Genomic DNA, 16,695 nt, shown 5'->3' with positions numbered 1-16,695 from the left:
AATTATGCAGAATGTAACCAGTGTGTCCAAGTATCAGATTCTTTTAAATGTGGATAATAATATTAGAAGCTGTGTGTCATTCATTATCAAAATGATTAATAGATTGAAACGTGTACAACAACGTTTTTTGTTATTCTAGTGATATAAATAAAAACACTTTGAAATGATAAAGTTATGTCTGTATGTATTTATTTAAAAACAATAACAATATACAATTAAAAAGTTATCCAATCACTCAATTGCATTTCAGGACATACAAATGGACTTGTTTCATTGTTTGCTAATCAATGCCCTCTGGTAACAAGAGGGGTAGATGGTGGTCCAGTAATGAGAGGAGAAGATTCTCCAGAAGTCTTTCCCTTAAACTCGTCAATTTTTCTTTTGACCTGTTGATTTGGCACAACTGATAAAAGGTATATTCAATATAGCCAACGATTGCAGATATTCATCCCAACCTGTAGGTCTCTGGCTGTCAGACACATTGTGAGAAGCAGTCACTCCTCTTATCAAATTTTTGAGGAGGACATTTTATCTAAAATATGCAGAACTTTATTCCTGCTGTTTTTTGGCACGTTTTTTAAAATTTCTTCAAAAGCAAAGGATCTTCCTTCTTGATTCTTCCGCACTAAAGAGTGAAAATCCTCAGCGACCAGCATAGACAAAGTTAGTGTGTTCTGGTCTTTTTCTCCTTGTTTTATCATGGTGAGAAATCTCTGCAATACGATGGAATATTTTTTTGCTTTTTCATGAAGATCTTCAGTCCTTTGATCTAGAATGTCTTTAATAGTACGATCCAAATCATTTTCAACAGTTTCTCGAATAGACTTGTGTGCCGGAGGTCTTCTTAAAAGATCAAGCTGTTGTTTAGGTACCAGAAACATGTGCATGCTCCATAGTCATCTTAAGTTTGTCTTGCACCAAGACTTGTTATAAAAGGCACAGCGATACTTAGGAGGGGGAGAAGAAAACCGCCAGACTGTTTAAGCAGTGTCTTCTTTTTCTTTGAAGCACAAACCTTTTTATTGGCGAGCAGTCTAATCCCCGCCTTCTTCTTTTTAAATTTTTTATACTGTCTTATTTAAAGAAATTTTTTATCTTTTAAAACATTGTAAGCTATTTCGCATAATGATACCAAAAGCTTTGGTGATGCAGATTTAATAATATTCACTCTCTGAGATGGAGATGCTCCGTGCAAAGTTTGCAAGAAAGACAGGTTACCTTTAATGCGATCAGACATGTTTATTTACTTTATCTTAGGCACATACACAACAGGCAGGTCTGAAAGCAAGTCAGTTCTGAGTCTGAAATCATCAGGTGTCTTAGCTTTAAAATCAATCATTAAATAACCGTAAGGAACACTTGTGGCATTGTCGAAACAATCCATAAAAAAATGACTCTTCCCAGGAAACATTTGTCTAGCCATAAGCATGACTTGGTATTTATCTCTGGGAATTTTAAACAAAACAAGATAATTGGTATTCAAATTAATATTACTGCTAACTTTGCCTTGAAAAAACAATGTCTGAACTAGATATAAACAACTGATGCACATATTTTGTAAACACATTTTGAACCTAAATGTTATTGCTAGCATCATTCATTAAATCATCACTAATCAACAAGTTGTTTATCCACAGGCAGCAATGTATCATCACATAAAGACAATGGCAAACCCTCAACAAAATATATAATAATACAAAATACTAATATTCAATAACTGGTCATACAATGGTTGCCAACACGAATAAATATATACAACATTTTCAAACTGTTTCGAAATGAACTTTTCTGCATTTTCAAAATCAAAACCATCAGTCTCTTTAACAGCCATTTCAAAAACCGTATGGTAAAGTTCTCAGATCAGGAAAAACTCTGCCTCAAATCCCAATTGGATCATTTTTGTTTCAGAGAGTTTAACCCTATTACATGAGCACTAACGTTGTGACGATAACATGTTAACCAACCAACTGAACAACTAATCACGGGAGTTGTATGCTGCAGCAGCATGTCCAGTCACAATGCTATCAAATAAAACAGTCCCTTCACTCCTGGTTTCAATAGTAAACTGTCATAGGAATGACAATTATAGACAAAAAACATTATATTCTAAGCAGAAACATGAAAAAAAAACAAACATATTATTACAAAGTATCTTTTGCATTTCAAGCAAATAGTATATATAAATTATATATATAAATTTTAGTAAATTTTAACAAAACTCCCGTCACCGCTATGCATCAAGGGAATCTCTGCCTTTAAGCTGATAGGCTATAAGGTCCTCAAATTCCACTGGAAGCCAACAGCGGATCAACACACTGTATGGCAGTAGGGGGCGGTAAAGACCTGTGGGGGATGCAGAACAGGGGTCTCATTTATTTAACTGTGTCCAGAAACCTCACTACAAGTGTACGTGCATCCAAAAGCCAAAAATGGCGTACGCCAAAGGTTGAACAAACAGTCCATTCACTTAACAACGCTGTCATTCCAACACAAGAGGAAGCGGGAGCGTGCAACGCTAACCTTTACCTACTACTCACATATGCTCATAGCATGAAGGAACAAGCAGACAGAAAGGATTTTACTTTATTTAAAAGCAGGTTATTATGAAAAAATAATAATCATCAGCTTAAGTATTTTTACAACAAAGTTAAATTCTGATAGAAATGTACATAATGGTACAGTAGCTCTGATATCATGAGGTAGATGATGGAGAGGCTTACCATTGTTACTGTTCCTCCGACCTCTAAAATATGCTGCTTTAAGTTTTTTTTCAATCAATTTGGTAATGACAGTAGGAAATTCTATCAAATTAGTTTAATCCTATCTGCAATGTAATCAATAAATACCATCCTGTTTTCAGTTATTGCTTTTGTGTAAACAAATCATCATTTTGCCTTGTGTCTGTATCAATTTTGTAACTAATAAAATGAGTGGCAATTGAGGATCACATTTAATACTCATTTGTCAAAATAATCTTCAGTTCGTAAAAAAATATAGATTAGATCTTACATATTTTTAATTGTATTAAATTAAAATCATTATAAAACAGATGCAGATATCCTTATGGTCCCTGTAGCTTAATTTTACACTCTCCATTTTAGAGAGAAAGCACTTAGCATCCAGAATCTCTTACACAGAGAAGATGAGGAGATGGAAGAAGAAGATAGAGTGAGCAGGAGCGCCCCCACTGGTGGTGGTTGTATTGTTGGATGTTGTGCTTGTGGTGTTGTGATGTTGGTGGATTGCTTCCAAATGATAACACTGCTGTCTGGAACCAAGAGCCGCCCTGCTCGTTATTGAACCGCCAGAATCATCCTGAACAAACAAGCAAGACAGATATGCTCAAGCCCAACTTTTTGTGAACCCACAGAAAATAATGTTTTTTTTTTGCTAGAAATGTGATATGGACAGTACTTGCTCATGCTTGAAAGGAATAGTTGTTTTATGAAATGCGTGAGTTTCATGAGAAGTTCCATACCTCTCTCATGTTTGTTTGGTAAATTGAATGGATAATAACATCTGGCCAAGATGCTCTGGGGAGCTCAGCTTGAGTGGACAGGCAGTCCTGGTGCAAGCTGTCATTGTGCTGTTGCACAGCTTGATAGCTATGTTGCAGTTAAGTGTAGCATTCCTCCTGTTTCTCAGCTTGCAACTGAGCTGTGCATAGAAACAGGATGGCTATATGTCCAAGGATGGAGCGACCACATCCTGCAGAGCTAGGTCGGCTGACATTTGGGGAGCTTCTGCTCCTGGCCCAAGAAGTTGCTGGTGATTAATTTCACCACTCAGTACCTTCAATTTATAGGTGAGCAGCTCAGCCTGGTTTGCAAGTTACTGTGTTAGTGTGCAAACTACTCAACCCCAGGCTGCATTGCAGGGTATTAATGAGCTGACTTCTGTCCATTGAGAGTATTAGCAAATGTTAGTGCCTAAATAACCAAACAATGTGCCACATTTCTAAATAATGCAAATAACTGGTCCAAAATTGTGTTTTGAATAAACAATACTATATATAATTTTAAAGATTTACAAGGGGGAATGTGGTGTTAAAAATCAACATGGCAGGCACTAACATAGATGTTGAAGAGGTGGTGGTCAAAGTGCGGGATGTTGGAGGGATGGTAGTCGAAGTGCGGGTGGTTGGAGTGATGATGGTTGAAATGCGGGTGGTTGAAGTGCGGGTGGCTGGAATGCGTTTGTTGGGAGTGTGGGTGGTTGAAGTGCGGGTGGCTGGAATGCGTTTATTGGGAGTGTGGGTGGTTGAAGTGCGGGTGGTCAGAGTGCTGGTGGTTGGAGTGCGGGTGGTTGAAGTGCGTTTGTTCAGAGTGCGGGTGGTTGAAGTGCTTTTGTTCAGAGTGCGGGTGGTAGGAATGCGTTTGTTCAGAGTGCGGGTGGTTGAAGTGCGGATGGTTGAAGTGCGGGTGGTTGGAGTGCGGGTGGTTGAAGTGTGGGTGGTTGGAGTGCGGGTGGTTGAAGTGCCAGCGGTTGGAGTCCGGGTGGTTGAAGTGCCAGCGGTTGGAGTGCGGGTGGTTGGAATGCGTTTGTTCAGAGTGCGGGTGGTTGGAGTGCGGGTGGTTGAAGTGCCAGCAGTTGGAGTGCGGGTGGTTGGAATGCGTTTGTTCAGAGTGCGGGTGGTTGAAGTGCGGGTGGTTGAAGTGCGGATGGTTGAAGTGCCAGCGGTTGGAGTGCGGGTGGTTGAAGTGCCAGCGGTTGGAGTGCGGGTGGTTGGAATGCGTTTGTTCAGAGTGCGGGTGGTTGAAGTGCGGGTGGTTGAAGTGCGGATGGTTGAAGTGCGGGTGGTTGGAGTGCGGGTGGTTGAAGTGCGGATGGTTGAAGTGCGGGTGGTTGGAGTGCGGGTGGTTGAAGTGCGGGTGGTTGAAGTGCGGATGGTTGAAGTGCCAGCGGTTGGAGTGCGGGTGGTTGAAGTGCCAGCGGTTGGAGTGCGGGTGGTTGAAGTGCCAGCGGTTGGAGTGCGGGTGGTTGGAATGCGTTTGTTCAGAGTGCGGGTGGTTGAAGTGCGGATGGTTGGAGTGCGGGTGGTTGGAGTGCGGGTGGTTGGAGTGCGGTTGGTTGGAGTGCGGTTGGTTGGAGTGCGGGCGGTTGAAGTGCGGGTGGTTGGAGTGCGGGTAGTTGAAGTGCGGGTGGTCAGAGTGCGGGATGTTAGAGTGAAAGTGGTTGGAGTAAAGGTAGTTGTGCTGGTGGTTGAAGTAAGGGTTGTTGGATTGAGGGTGTTTGTAGTAGTGGCGGTTGGATTGAGGGTGGTTGTGGCGGTGATGGTTGAAGTAAGGGTTGTTGGATTGAGGGTGGTTGTAGTAGTGGTGGTTGGAGAGAGGGTGGTTGAAGTAAGTGTTGTTGGAGTGAGGGTGGTTGTAGTAGTGGTGGTTGGAGAGAGGGTGGTTGGAGTGGTGGTGGTTGGAGTGATGGTGGTTGGAGTGATGGTGGTTGAAGTAAGGGTTGTTGGAGTGATGGTAGTTGTAGTTAGTGGCAGGCCAGAACAGGTGACACTGAGGTCACCGTCAGTCCCAGTGGACGTGAAGGTGATGAAGCCTGGCTGGTTGCTGGTGATCTGGCTGTTGATCCAGGACTGATACTGGGACACTCTTGTGTAGACTCCTGGAAAATTAGGCAGTGCACAGCCTCTTCCAAAACTCACGATTCCCTCCTGGATCCAGCGACCACCCTGCTTGCTCAGCAGCGGACCTCCTGAATCCCCCTTTTGAGACAGAACATTTAAGAGAAGGAATCTTTGCAAAAGATCAAATCTGACACAAACAAGGATGTAAAACTAATCACCTGACAGGAGTCCTTCCCTCCAGCACTTAACCCGGCGCAGATCATGTTGTTTGTGATCAAGCCCACTCCGTAGTTACAGTTACACTGTCTGTTCCCCACAATCGGTACTTCCACCTCCATTAGGTTTCCTGGGTAAGGAAGGGACACTGAAGAGAGACAAATTCAGTTTAGTAAAAAACACACCTTGTGAAATGTGGTTTAAAATTATTTTACACAAAATGGACTGTTTAATACATCCTCTATGAATCAAACCTGCCTAATATATCCCACCCACAGACAGGTGCCATGTTAATGAGATAATCAGTTATTCACCTTCACTGTCAGTGGTCATAATGTTATAGCTGATCACTGTAATATCTAGTAAACCCCTCCCAAAAAACATGTCTACCACTAGCAGGTAACACAAACTAGTGTAGAAATGCACCAACAAAGGCAACAAAGAAGAAGAATAATGCACGCAACTTAATATGGACGCGAACAATGCATAATTTATATTACAAAATTTGCTTTGCTAATGTTTTATGATGAATAATACACATTACATACACAAGTTCATTTTTGTTCATTTAAGTCACCATTGCAATCACACATTATGCGAAAATAAATGTACTCCAGGAGCTTTCTGACCCACCTCCAGTTGCAATGGTGCCCCAGCCAGTGACCCAGGCTTCAGTGCCGCTGTAGAAGGTGCTGCCTTGGGCTGCCAGGCAGATGGGCTGGATGTAGGTGGTGAAAGTCACTGGTGAGGAGAGCTTCAGGAGGCAGATGTCGTTTTCCAGAATTCTGGCATTATAGTTGGGATGAATGATGATCTGTGATACTGACTGAGACACATTATTGGGGTTTGATCCCTGTAGACTCTGGAGACCCAGAACAAGAGTCAGAGTGCTCGTGGTTATGCCTGTGCTGTAATCAGAAGAGAAACAGTACAAAGACATGAATTTTAAGACCGCATCTAGTCTAGTTTGAATGAATCCTGACAGACGTGGCACAAGTAAGTAATTTATGTGCTCAGCATACTTTTTCATGATCTCATGTCCTCATTACATAAAGTTGTTTCTGTCATGGAAATTATATTCCTGGTGAGGGGTTGCGCAAAGAATTGAGTTATAACCAGCCGTTGTCTTTGAAGAATTTAATTTAACAAAGAGAATAAACAGTGCTTCAACACATATAGAGCTGGTCCAGAGACCTGCTGCCTAGGGCAGCTTCAGGCGTCTGGCCCCGAGCAAAGCCATGAATCATCATTTACACAGTCTAGGTTTCTATGTTTTGAGGAGCAGAGATCCTCTCTTGGCCTTAAATGAACATTCCAGGAGAGGAACAACAAGAGGGGAAAACACCAAAACAATCTCACAGGTCTGACCTAAACCCTAATATATGTGGACAGACAAACATAAAGAGTATAGGAGAGGAAAGGTTAAAGAAAAAAATACACAAGACAAAACAAGAACAGTAATAATAATAATTAGAAGATCATACATAAAAGATTAAATGTAAGAGGACACAATTTTCTGCCATAACAGTTTCCTCAAAATAATAATTTCTCCCTCAGTCTGCAGAGACCTCCAACAATCTTTTCTTCCAAAGTACATGTCAAAAAAAATTTTTACAGTCCGAATATCAACTTCAGATGCGAGAATAGAGGTGAGAGACGACGTCTAAGCCTGGATTGTTTCACAAGTAGCCAGTTTACAAAGCTAATAAAAGCTAAATCGTTAAGAGATTGCATTCAGCCATTGCATTCCGCTTCTTTTGCTCTCACACGCACTGCACTTATTGTTATTTTTTTGCATGTGCAACCAAAGCTAACTCAAACATGATTGGTCAACACTAATCAGGCTAAACAAACTAAACAGACAACCAGAAGCAACGTACACTTCTGTTACCAAAATCTTGTCGCTTGCCGCTGCATTGATATCTATTTATAGAGATTAGGTTCAGGGAAAAAAATGTTTTTGGTTTAAAGCTACATTGAGTTTTGGAGTCATAGTGTTTTCACATGTTTTTACATTTGTTATAAAATGGCAATAAGTGATTCCTTAACCAGGATATGTCTGTGCTTCTTGTTATACCAGAGGGGCTATTGGGCCACTCAAAAAAATTTCTGGGTATCTCTAAAGCTACTTGTACGGGACGTGACCCTGGGTTGGGAACCACTGCCTTAGACAGGCTGTTTATGCCACTGCATGGCATGTTGTTTTTTGTCTCCGCCCTATCTCACTGCTTACATTGCACAGCAGTGAGCAGCAGTCATCACCCATTCATTGTTAATGAGTGATCCTCCACAGAAGTGGAACCCTGTAGAGGTTTGCAGACTGGCCTGCCAGGGCCAGCTGCCTTCAGAGGCCACCTGTCCTCCAACAATCCTGGTGTTGAGCGTAGGCTGACCGCACACTGAAGAGAGAGACAAAGACACAGAGTGAGTGATATAGAAAACACGTTTTAAATTTCCAAAATCACAGACGGACAGGAAGTAAAAAAGTGAGCATTGAAACTTTGACTTACCATCTAGTTGTGAGTGACACTCTGAAAATAGAAAACAAACAAAAAACATTCTTGAAACAACTACTTTGTATTTATATTTACTGATATGTTGTACATGTACATTGACATTTGTTGTACACTATGTGAGTCACGTTTGTTACAGTGACTAAGATGGAGGAGAAGCTGTGTAACATTACCTGAATACCAATAAATCTACATTGAACGTTACAAAGCAAACAGCGGCAGGTACGAGCTAATTAGCGTTAGCTGGCTGCCCTGCCTTGCATCACTGGCTATAAAACAAATAACTCCATTTGCTTTGTACAGTTACATCACATATTGCAGTCTAAATCAAAACTTTTACATAATACCGGTGGTACACAGTATGGTATTATGGGTCGCGTTTGCTGGTGAAGTACTGTGGAAAGCAATACAACTTTGCACCGTAACATTAGCAGCTGCTCGTTGAAGTAGGCGAGCTAACGCGATGTGGCTGTTTTTTACCCGGCATCATCTGAATCTTGTTTGGTCTGATAGGCTTCATCACATAAACCTGTATTGTTGTTTTTATCCTTACGTGGAGTTTATGTTGTCCAGACAATCTATGAGCAGTTGGTTATCAGATAGGTGCAATAAATAGTGTCTGATCTGACCCCATACCAATGAGACGCCCCAGAGCATCTCATACAGATGCTGAAGGGTACCTTTAGCGTCAAATAACTGCACTTTGTCACTTTTTTTTCTTTTTCGGAGTCAATTTGTGTATAAAATGTTGAGCATGTTGTTCTGTATGTTCTTGTTGTGTATTATGCATACGTATAGATGGTGGAAACAAATATCCTGGAAAGGACAATTAAGAATCTAATCTAATCTATGTATAATCAACACTAGCATGTAATCTAGATGTTGCCCATAAGGGTTGTGCAATACAGTCCCCTCCAAAAGTATTGGAATGAAAGCTGAAATTCTTAACTCTTGTCTCAGACTCATCTTTTGCTCTTAAACCCAAATGTCTTCAGTGAACAACAAAAACAAAGGAATTTGCCTTCTGTTCCAAGACTATTGGAGGGAATTTTTGGGTTGTGAAATGTGTCAACTGTGCTGTGATCCTTATCAACAGTTTACATGAAAAGTATTTGTTGAATGCTTGTATGCAAGCCAAACTACGGAAAAAAATCACACTCTGATTGAACAAATCTACAGTGCAGTAATTGATGTAATTAAATAGCATTCTTTGAACCTGAAACTTATCTAATAGCGAGAGGAATTAGTTTTGGTATTACTTTATCACACATTTACATGAGCAGCTGGATAGCCTTTAAGTCAAAGCCTACAGAAGAACTCAGTCTGTGAATTCCCCCCCACGCAGCTTTGACATGTTTAAAAGATAACATTACAGTAACTTTTGTTCAAGGAGAAATGGATGAAGAGAATTTAAATTTCGCTTTTTTCATGTTAAAATCTTGGCTTCTTCGCTGGTTATTGACATAAGTCAAGTTATGCATACCCTGGCGGCTAAGCCTCCTTTGTCTTTCAATCCTATTGACGTCCCTGGGTTGTGCAATATCTCTCATTGTACATTGCAGGCTATTTGGGCCACGCAACATTTATTGTGGGGAATGCAGGCTGCATGAATTGTGCAATTAAAAAACATTTTTGCCATTGTGAGAAGGAATTATTGTGCATATTTATATAGGTACCTGTCTTATGTATGAGAGCATGTTGTGTTGCATGAGTGTGTGTTTTGAAATGTCTATTTTATTGCAGTTTTTGTGTTGATTTTGCAAAGCTGCAGTCCAAAACTAATTTCCCTATGGAGACAGTTAAGTATATTTTATCTTATCTTTGAGTTTGGTTTAAATTATATTTGTAAATGTTAACGTATGTCAGAGAATTGCATACTTTATTTCAAATAAAAACCTGGTTGAGTCCTTCATCCACTACATTAAATAATGAAAGGATTTTCTGTGACATGATGGAATGAGTCACTGTGCTCACTGATCAGAGAACAGATTTTTTCACATCAGTTAAGGTCTTGCAAGGGACATTATAAGGTCTAGCTCCAAGTTGACTTGAAAATTATCTGCTCCTCTGATCTATCTGTCTAATATATCCACTTATCTCTGAATAGATATGAAGAGGTCTCTTTAAATAGCTTAAATTAAGGATCAATATACACAACAATACCCATACCCAAGTGACTTCTCACATTTCACATTCATGGTAATGTCATTTCTTGGTGGCTTTAAATTGCAGAATTAATGGACTTGAATTCTTGAATTGTGTTTTTGTCACATCAACTTAGTTTCTACAAACCGCACGTTCCTTTAAGTAACTTAATTAATGCCAAAACCTCCTTAAAAGTAGTTAAGGTTAACTTTAAACAACAGATACTTTCTAACAAAAGGAAAACACACACACAAACGCACACACACACACACACACACACACACACACACAAAAAGCTGCCTTTAATCTCATACACCTAATTTCTCAGTTTTATGGTTGAAGTTGTTTGGTGTCTTTAATAGTCACATCACACAATAAAACTAAATCTAATTATGAGTTATTAAACAGACTTCAATAGGTCTTTTTACATGAAGACAGGGCTTACCACTTCGGGAAATATATCAGTATCTCAAAATCTAGATCAACTTAAAACTAGTAAAAAATTAAAACTGGCTTGTCGATCAGAAGAACAAACTGCAGTTGTGGTAGGTATAGTTTCATAAAAAATCCGAATCACATTACACACAGTCTTGCAATAAATACAAACACGTTAAGAGATCAAATAGGCTGCACTTTAAGTTCAGAAGACTCAACAGGGAGGTTATGAAGATAATATAATTAACTGAGGTTGTGCTGATTCCTGGATGTTGAAACTTGAATGACAACTTTATAAGGAAAACCCCAAAGGTATGCAAAAAACAAAAAGGTCTCAGCAGGTCAATGCAAACAGGAAAGGACTGACAAAAATGATTTCCCACAACTGTTTCCTGAACGCAAACACAATAATTACCTGCTATGAGTACATGTCTTTATTGTCACATGGACCACAATTGCAGTGAAGCAGTCATTGGAAATGTTGTGAATGTACGTTTTATTTATTTTTAATGAATCCAGGCAACGTTTTAAATCAGGCTAAATTAAGTCATGGGTTCAGTGCAAAAGTTTTTCTATCCCAATTCATTCATCAGAAAATAGTTGCTCCTCACTCAGATTTATCTCTTTAAACATTGATTCAGCGTGACAATTTGGTTTTGTATTTTTTATTGCTACAATTTGTAAAACGTTCAATTTGAATGCTGGATTTCAACTTACATGTGATACTTTTTCCTCTTAACAACTACTCTTACTTAATTAAAATATTCTACTTCCTCCTCATACAGCAGTCATCAGATCTCAAACATGATTGGTTCAGGTGTGTACAATGAGGAGTGTCCTTACCTTGTGTCAGGAGAGTCAGCAGCATCGCAGCACAGATCACTTTGTAGAAAGCCATAACTGTAAGTACAGATCATCAGATCTGCATCAGCATAAATACCCTTTTTCTCCTCTCCCTCTCTTTTCTTCCCTCCTCTTCTGTCTACTTCCAACACCCACATACATGTCCAATGACACGCCCAACACCTCACCTATCACCAGTTTCACAAACATCAAAAATGTCCCCTTTCTAAGGCAAGTATATTTACTCAAGTGCAATATTGGCGTACTTTACTTGTACTTTTTGTACTTACATTTATAGCAACTAGTAACTTTTTTAAATAAGATTAATAATAAGAAAGATTTTACATTAAAAACATGATAAAGCTTCAAAAGTTACAAATTCAACCTTTTTGTCATAATAATAATAAAGCTTTATTTGTGTAGAACAATACAGGTAAGAAAGTTCTTTACAAGATTCAAAGTAAAACAAATCAAAATAATTTAAATAGGCATCACAGTGTAAAAGTGTTTTTGTTAAAATGTGTTTTGTGTTTCCAAATGGTAAATACATGCGGCAAAAGTTAAACACAACTACGACACAGCTGTCATCTTTTACACACAACAACGACCAAGCTCGATCAAGCTATAAGTAAGGGACAGGTTCTCCACCCTCATTCAACCTTGGGGTCGTATAACCCTGAACCTCTTCTTACTTTTCTGGGTGCTTGTTGGAATTTTGTGTTTGAGCATGAGCAGCAGGATCATCAACCAGCAGTACATCCTGTCTATGGGACAATGTCAGCTTTCGCTGAGGTGTTCCGCTAACCAGTGATTCATCAATGTTTACCGAAACAATCTCTTACGGGCAGTGGAATTTGCCTGTGGTGAGAAAGGTATGGAGTGTTGTTACATAACGCTGCACCAGCCCTTCCAATGGTTTCCTCCTTTGCTTGGGAAGGGACAAGGTTGCATGTGATGGGGATGAAGTCTCTTACTGTAATGACTTTGATTTTGCAGTTGCATAATATTTTTCTCACCAATCACCTGTTTCACAAACATCAAAAATGTCACGTTTCTAAGGTAAGTATATTTACTCAAGTTCAATATTGGCGTACTTTACTTGAGTATTTCCATTTCATGCTATGTTATACTTCTACTCCAAATGTACATTTTACAAGGAAACTTTACCTTTTTGCACTTAGATTTATTCAACACCTGAAGCAACTAGTAACTTTTTTAAATTAAGATTTTACAGTGCAGTTTTTCTCAATTGTTTACACATAAATACTGGTACTTGAGACACAATGACCACAACATGTAACTCATTCACCAACCCCCTGAACCAATTCTGCTAAACTACAAGCACAATTCCTGCTTTACACTCAAATTGCAGTTCTAAAACACACTTTTTTCAAACCACTACACACAATTTTCTGCTTTTGGCACAAGTTTCATGCAGAAAATATTTTGTTTTCACAAGGAACACACTGCCATTCAAATATGCACACTGACTCATCACAAGGGCAAACACCCAGGACACAGTTTTCCAATTAGCAATCAGAACATTAGCATAAAAAGGCAACAGGTGAACTCTTCAATGGAGCAATGGATGCCAACATTGGAAACAGAGGCAGAGCCAGACGAGGACGAGGACGAGGACGAGGCCGAGGCCCGTAATCTCTGATGAGATCCAAGCCACTTTGGTTGATCATGTGGTCAACCATGGTCTAACAATGAGGGAGTCTGGGCAAAGAGTACTGCCAAATCTGAGCAGGTACCCTGTAGCATCCATTATCCGGACTTTACGAAATGAGAATAGGTAAGAAACCTACTCTCACTAGCAAATTGCAGTACTGCATATCAATACAGTACTCAATGAGTACAGTAGTACAGTATTGCCTGTGTACTGTTCTGTAGGACTGTAAAAATACTGTAAAGTATGAATTGCGACATAACTATGTGCAAGTGAGTCCCACAATTGATGCATACTCTCAACACTGTATACAGTAAATTATACATATTTCAATGTTGTAATCATAATGATTGTACTTCACAATAGTGACCACTCCATGTCTATTTCTGATATTGTCATGTGTGTTTCAGAGAGTCCTTGAGATAGAGGTGGCTGCAGTGGAGCACCAGTTCATATTCATTGATGACGTTGGGTTCAACGTCACAAAAAGACGAAGGAGGGGAAGGAATGTCATCGGCCAGCGTGCCATTGTTGAAGTCCTTGGCCAGCGTGGAGGGAACATCACACTGTGTGCAGCGATTACCCACCACGGCGTCATCCATCACCATGCTACCCTTGGCCCCTACAACACCGCCCATCTGATCACATTCCTGGACACCCTACACAACACACTCATCAGATCAGATCAGATCAGATCAGGTAGACGGCCCAGAGCAGCTCTGGTACGTTGCCATTTGGGACAACATAAGTTTCCACTGGGCTGCTCTGGTTCGTAACTGGTTCACTGCCCACCCACGCTTTTTTAGTTGTTTATCTCCCTCCATATTCTCCGTTCCTCAATCCTATTGAGGAATTTTTTTTCTGCCTGGAGATGTAAAGTGTATGACCGAAATCCATGAATGCGTATACCTCTTCTCCAAGCTATGGAGGATGCATGTGGAGATATAGCAGCTGATGCTTTTCATGGCTGGAATCACCATGCTAGGCGATATTTCCCCCGCTGCTTGGCCAGGGAAAACATTGCTGGTGATGTGGATGAGGTGCTGTGGCCAGACCACAACAGAAGAGAGGATGCAGCATCGTTTATCCTTTTTTTTACAGTAACTATATACAGTAATTTCTTCTATTTTGTATGTAGACCACTATATGTGCAACTTGGTGTTGGTTGGGATGTACACTGTGTACATTGTATTTGTGTGTTTTGAGTATATCTCAAATATTTTACAACACACGTATGTATGTAAGGACTCTTGAAGTGTAACACTGAACAAAAAAAAGGCCTAAGTCATTGTGATGAAGGGAGAAGAAGTGTTTTCCATTCATCATAGTCTTTTACATCGAGAACATCAGTGGTCAACTGGTTCCTATAGATGTCTATTCATATGATTTGTGTGTGTCATTTCAAAATAAAATACCATTTTGAGAAGAAATAATATTGTTTTGAATGTAAAGTTTCATTTTGCAGGAGAATTGAGGGGTTTTGCCCATTGTGTGTTTGTTTTCTGATTTGTGTGTAGAGTTGTGAGAATATGAGGCATTCTTTCAGAAAATGTGTTTAAACAATTGAGAAAAACTGTAAAAACAAACATGATAAAGCTTAAAAAATACAATGTGTCATTACAAATTCAACCTTTTTGTTATTATAATAATAATAAAGCTTTATTTGTATAGAACTTTTCAATACAGGTAAGAAAGTTCTTTACAAGATTCAAAGTAAAATAGGTCAAAATACTTTAGTTAATAAAAAAGTTAAACAAAACTACAACACAGCTGTCATCTTTTACACACAACAACTTCGATCAAGCTATAAGTAAGGGACAGGTTCTCTACCCTCATTCAACCTTGGGGTCGTATAACCCTGAACCTCTGATTACTTTTCTGGATGATCTTTGGAATTTTGTGTTTGAGCATGAGCAGCAGGATCATCAGCCGGCAGTACATCCTGTCTACGGGACAATGTCAGCTTTCACTGAAGTGTTCCGCTAGGCAGGTAATTCAACGTAAACCAGCAACCAGTGATTCATAAATGTTTACTGTCAACCTACAGGTTACGGGCAATGGAATTTGCCTGTGGTGAGAAAGGTGTGAAGTGTTGTTACATAACGCTGCACCAGCCCTTCCAATGGTTTCCTCCTTTGCTTGGCAAGGGACAAGGTTGAAGCATGAAGTCTCTTACTGTAATGACTTTGATTTTTCAGTTGCACAACATTTTTCTAGTATTCACAAGTCAAAATAATTTAAATAGGCATCACAGTGTAAACGTGTTTTTGTTAAAATGTGTTTTAAGAAATGAGATTAAACTGGGGACACACTGTGAGCCTGATGTCCTGGGGTAGATTGTTTCAGAGTGAAGAGGTCCTGGCTCATAGGAGGATCAAAGCTCAGAGATATAGGAAGGTGCCAGCCCATGCCGGGCATTAAATCATTTAAAAATCAATCCTAAAAGAAACAGGCAGCCAATGCAAGGATGCTCTCTTTTGTCTAGTGACCCCACATTTCTCTGAGGCTCTGTTCACCTTCTCATATGGTTTCAAATGCAGTTTTTCACAATTGCTAAAACACTAAACCCCATTCTCTGAACCCAATGCACAGTGGCCTAAACCCACTTGTCAAATCAGTCACTCTTTTGGCAAAACCTTAAAAGGCTCAGGTAGCTAAGACACTGTTTGCAAATCTCATCCACTCTTTTTGCTAAACTCTAAACACATTCTCACTCACTAAAACACATTTTGCACTGTGACACACACAATGCGGCAAAAATTAAACACAACTACGACACAGTTGTCATGTTTTACACACAACAACGACCAAGCTCGATCAAGCTATAAGTAAGGGACAGGTTCTCTACCCTCATTCAACCTTGGGGTCGTATAACCCTGAACCTCTTCTTACTTTTCTGGATGATCTTTGGAATTTTTTGAGCATGAGCAGCAGGATCATCAACCGGCAGTACATCCTGTCTATGAGACAATGTCAGCTTTCACTGAGGTGTTCCGCTAACCAGTGATTCATAAATAAAAACAAACAATTACCGAAAGTTATTTACAAGAGAAAATCTCTTACGGGCAGTGGAATTTGTCTGTGGTGAGAAAGGTGTGAAGTGTTGTTACATAACGCTGCACCAGCCTTCTAATGGTTTCCTCCTTTGCTTGGCAAGGGACAAGGTTGCACGTGATGTGGATGAAGTCTGTTACTGTAATGACTTTGATTTTGCAGTTGCGTAATATTTTTCTCACCAATCACCTGTTTCACAAACAATCAAAAAGTTCCTGATTCTAAGGTAAGTATATTTACTC

The 16,695-nt window shown here is 39.7% G+C and overlaps 1 protein-coding gene across 1 annotated transcript; it reads right to left on the bottom strand.

Annotated features, from left to right (window-relative positions):
• Positions 1-1,232: 1,232 nt before the first annotated feature.
• Positions 1,233-11,865, bottom strand: LOC119896542 (mucin-2-like). The gene is made up of 6 exons (XM_038710011.1): positions 11,728-11,865; positions 8,302-8,322; positions 8,025-8,190; positions 6,425-6,699; positions 5,794-5,939; positions 1,233-5,713 (listed from the first exon to the last, which is right to left on the bottom strand). The coding sequence occupies exons 1-6, from the start codon at positions 11,780-11,782 to the stop codon at positions 4,019-4,021; spliced, it is 2,358 nt and encodes a 785-aa protein (XP_038565939.1). The 5' UTR covers positions 11,783-11,865; the 3' UTR covers positions 1,233-4,018.
• Positions 11,866-16,695: the final 4,830 nt, after the last annotated feature.

The sequence above is a fragment of the Micropterus salmoides genome, unplaced genomic scaffold (genome assembly GCF_014851395.1).
Source record: "Micropterus salmoides isolate LMB-PRFRI ecotype aquatic unplaced genomic scaffold, ASM1485139v1 Ms_hic_scaffold_10, whole genome shotgun sequence".
Classification (NCBI taxonomy): Eukaryota; Metazoa; Chordata; class Actinopteri; order Centrarchiformes; family Centrarchidae; genus Micropterus; species Micropterus salmoides.
Note: the sequence above shows the minus strand (reverse complement) of the source record. Positions and strands in the feature narration are given on the sequence as shown.

Excerpts from the sequence above, each read along its gene's own strand:
- LOC119896542 (XM_038710011.1), bottom strand. The coding sequence starts at position 11,782 with ATGGCTTTCTACAAAGTGATCTGTGCTGCGATGCTGCTGACTCTCCTG. Across the intron at positions 8,323-11,727 it reads GCTGACTCTCCTGACACAAG|AGTGTCACTCACAACTAGAT; the intron begins GTAAGGACACTC and ends TTCTATTTTCAG. Across the intron at positions 8,191-8,301 it reads GTGTCACTCACAACTAGATG|TGTGCGGTCAGCCTACGCTC; the intron begins GTAAGTCAAAGT and ends CTCTCTCTTCAG.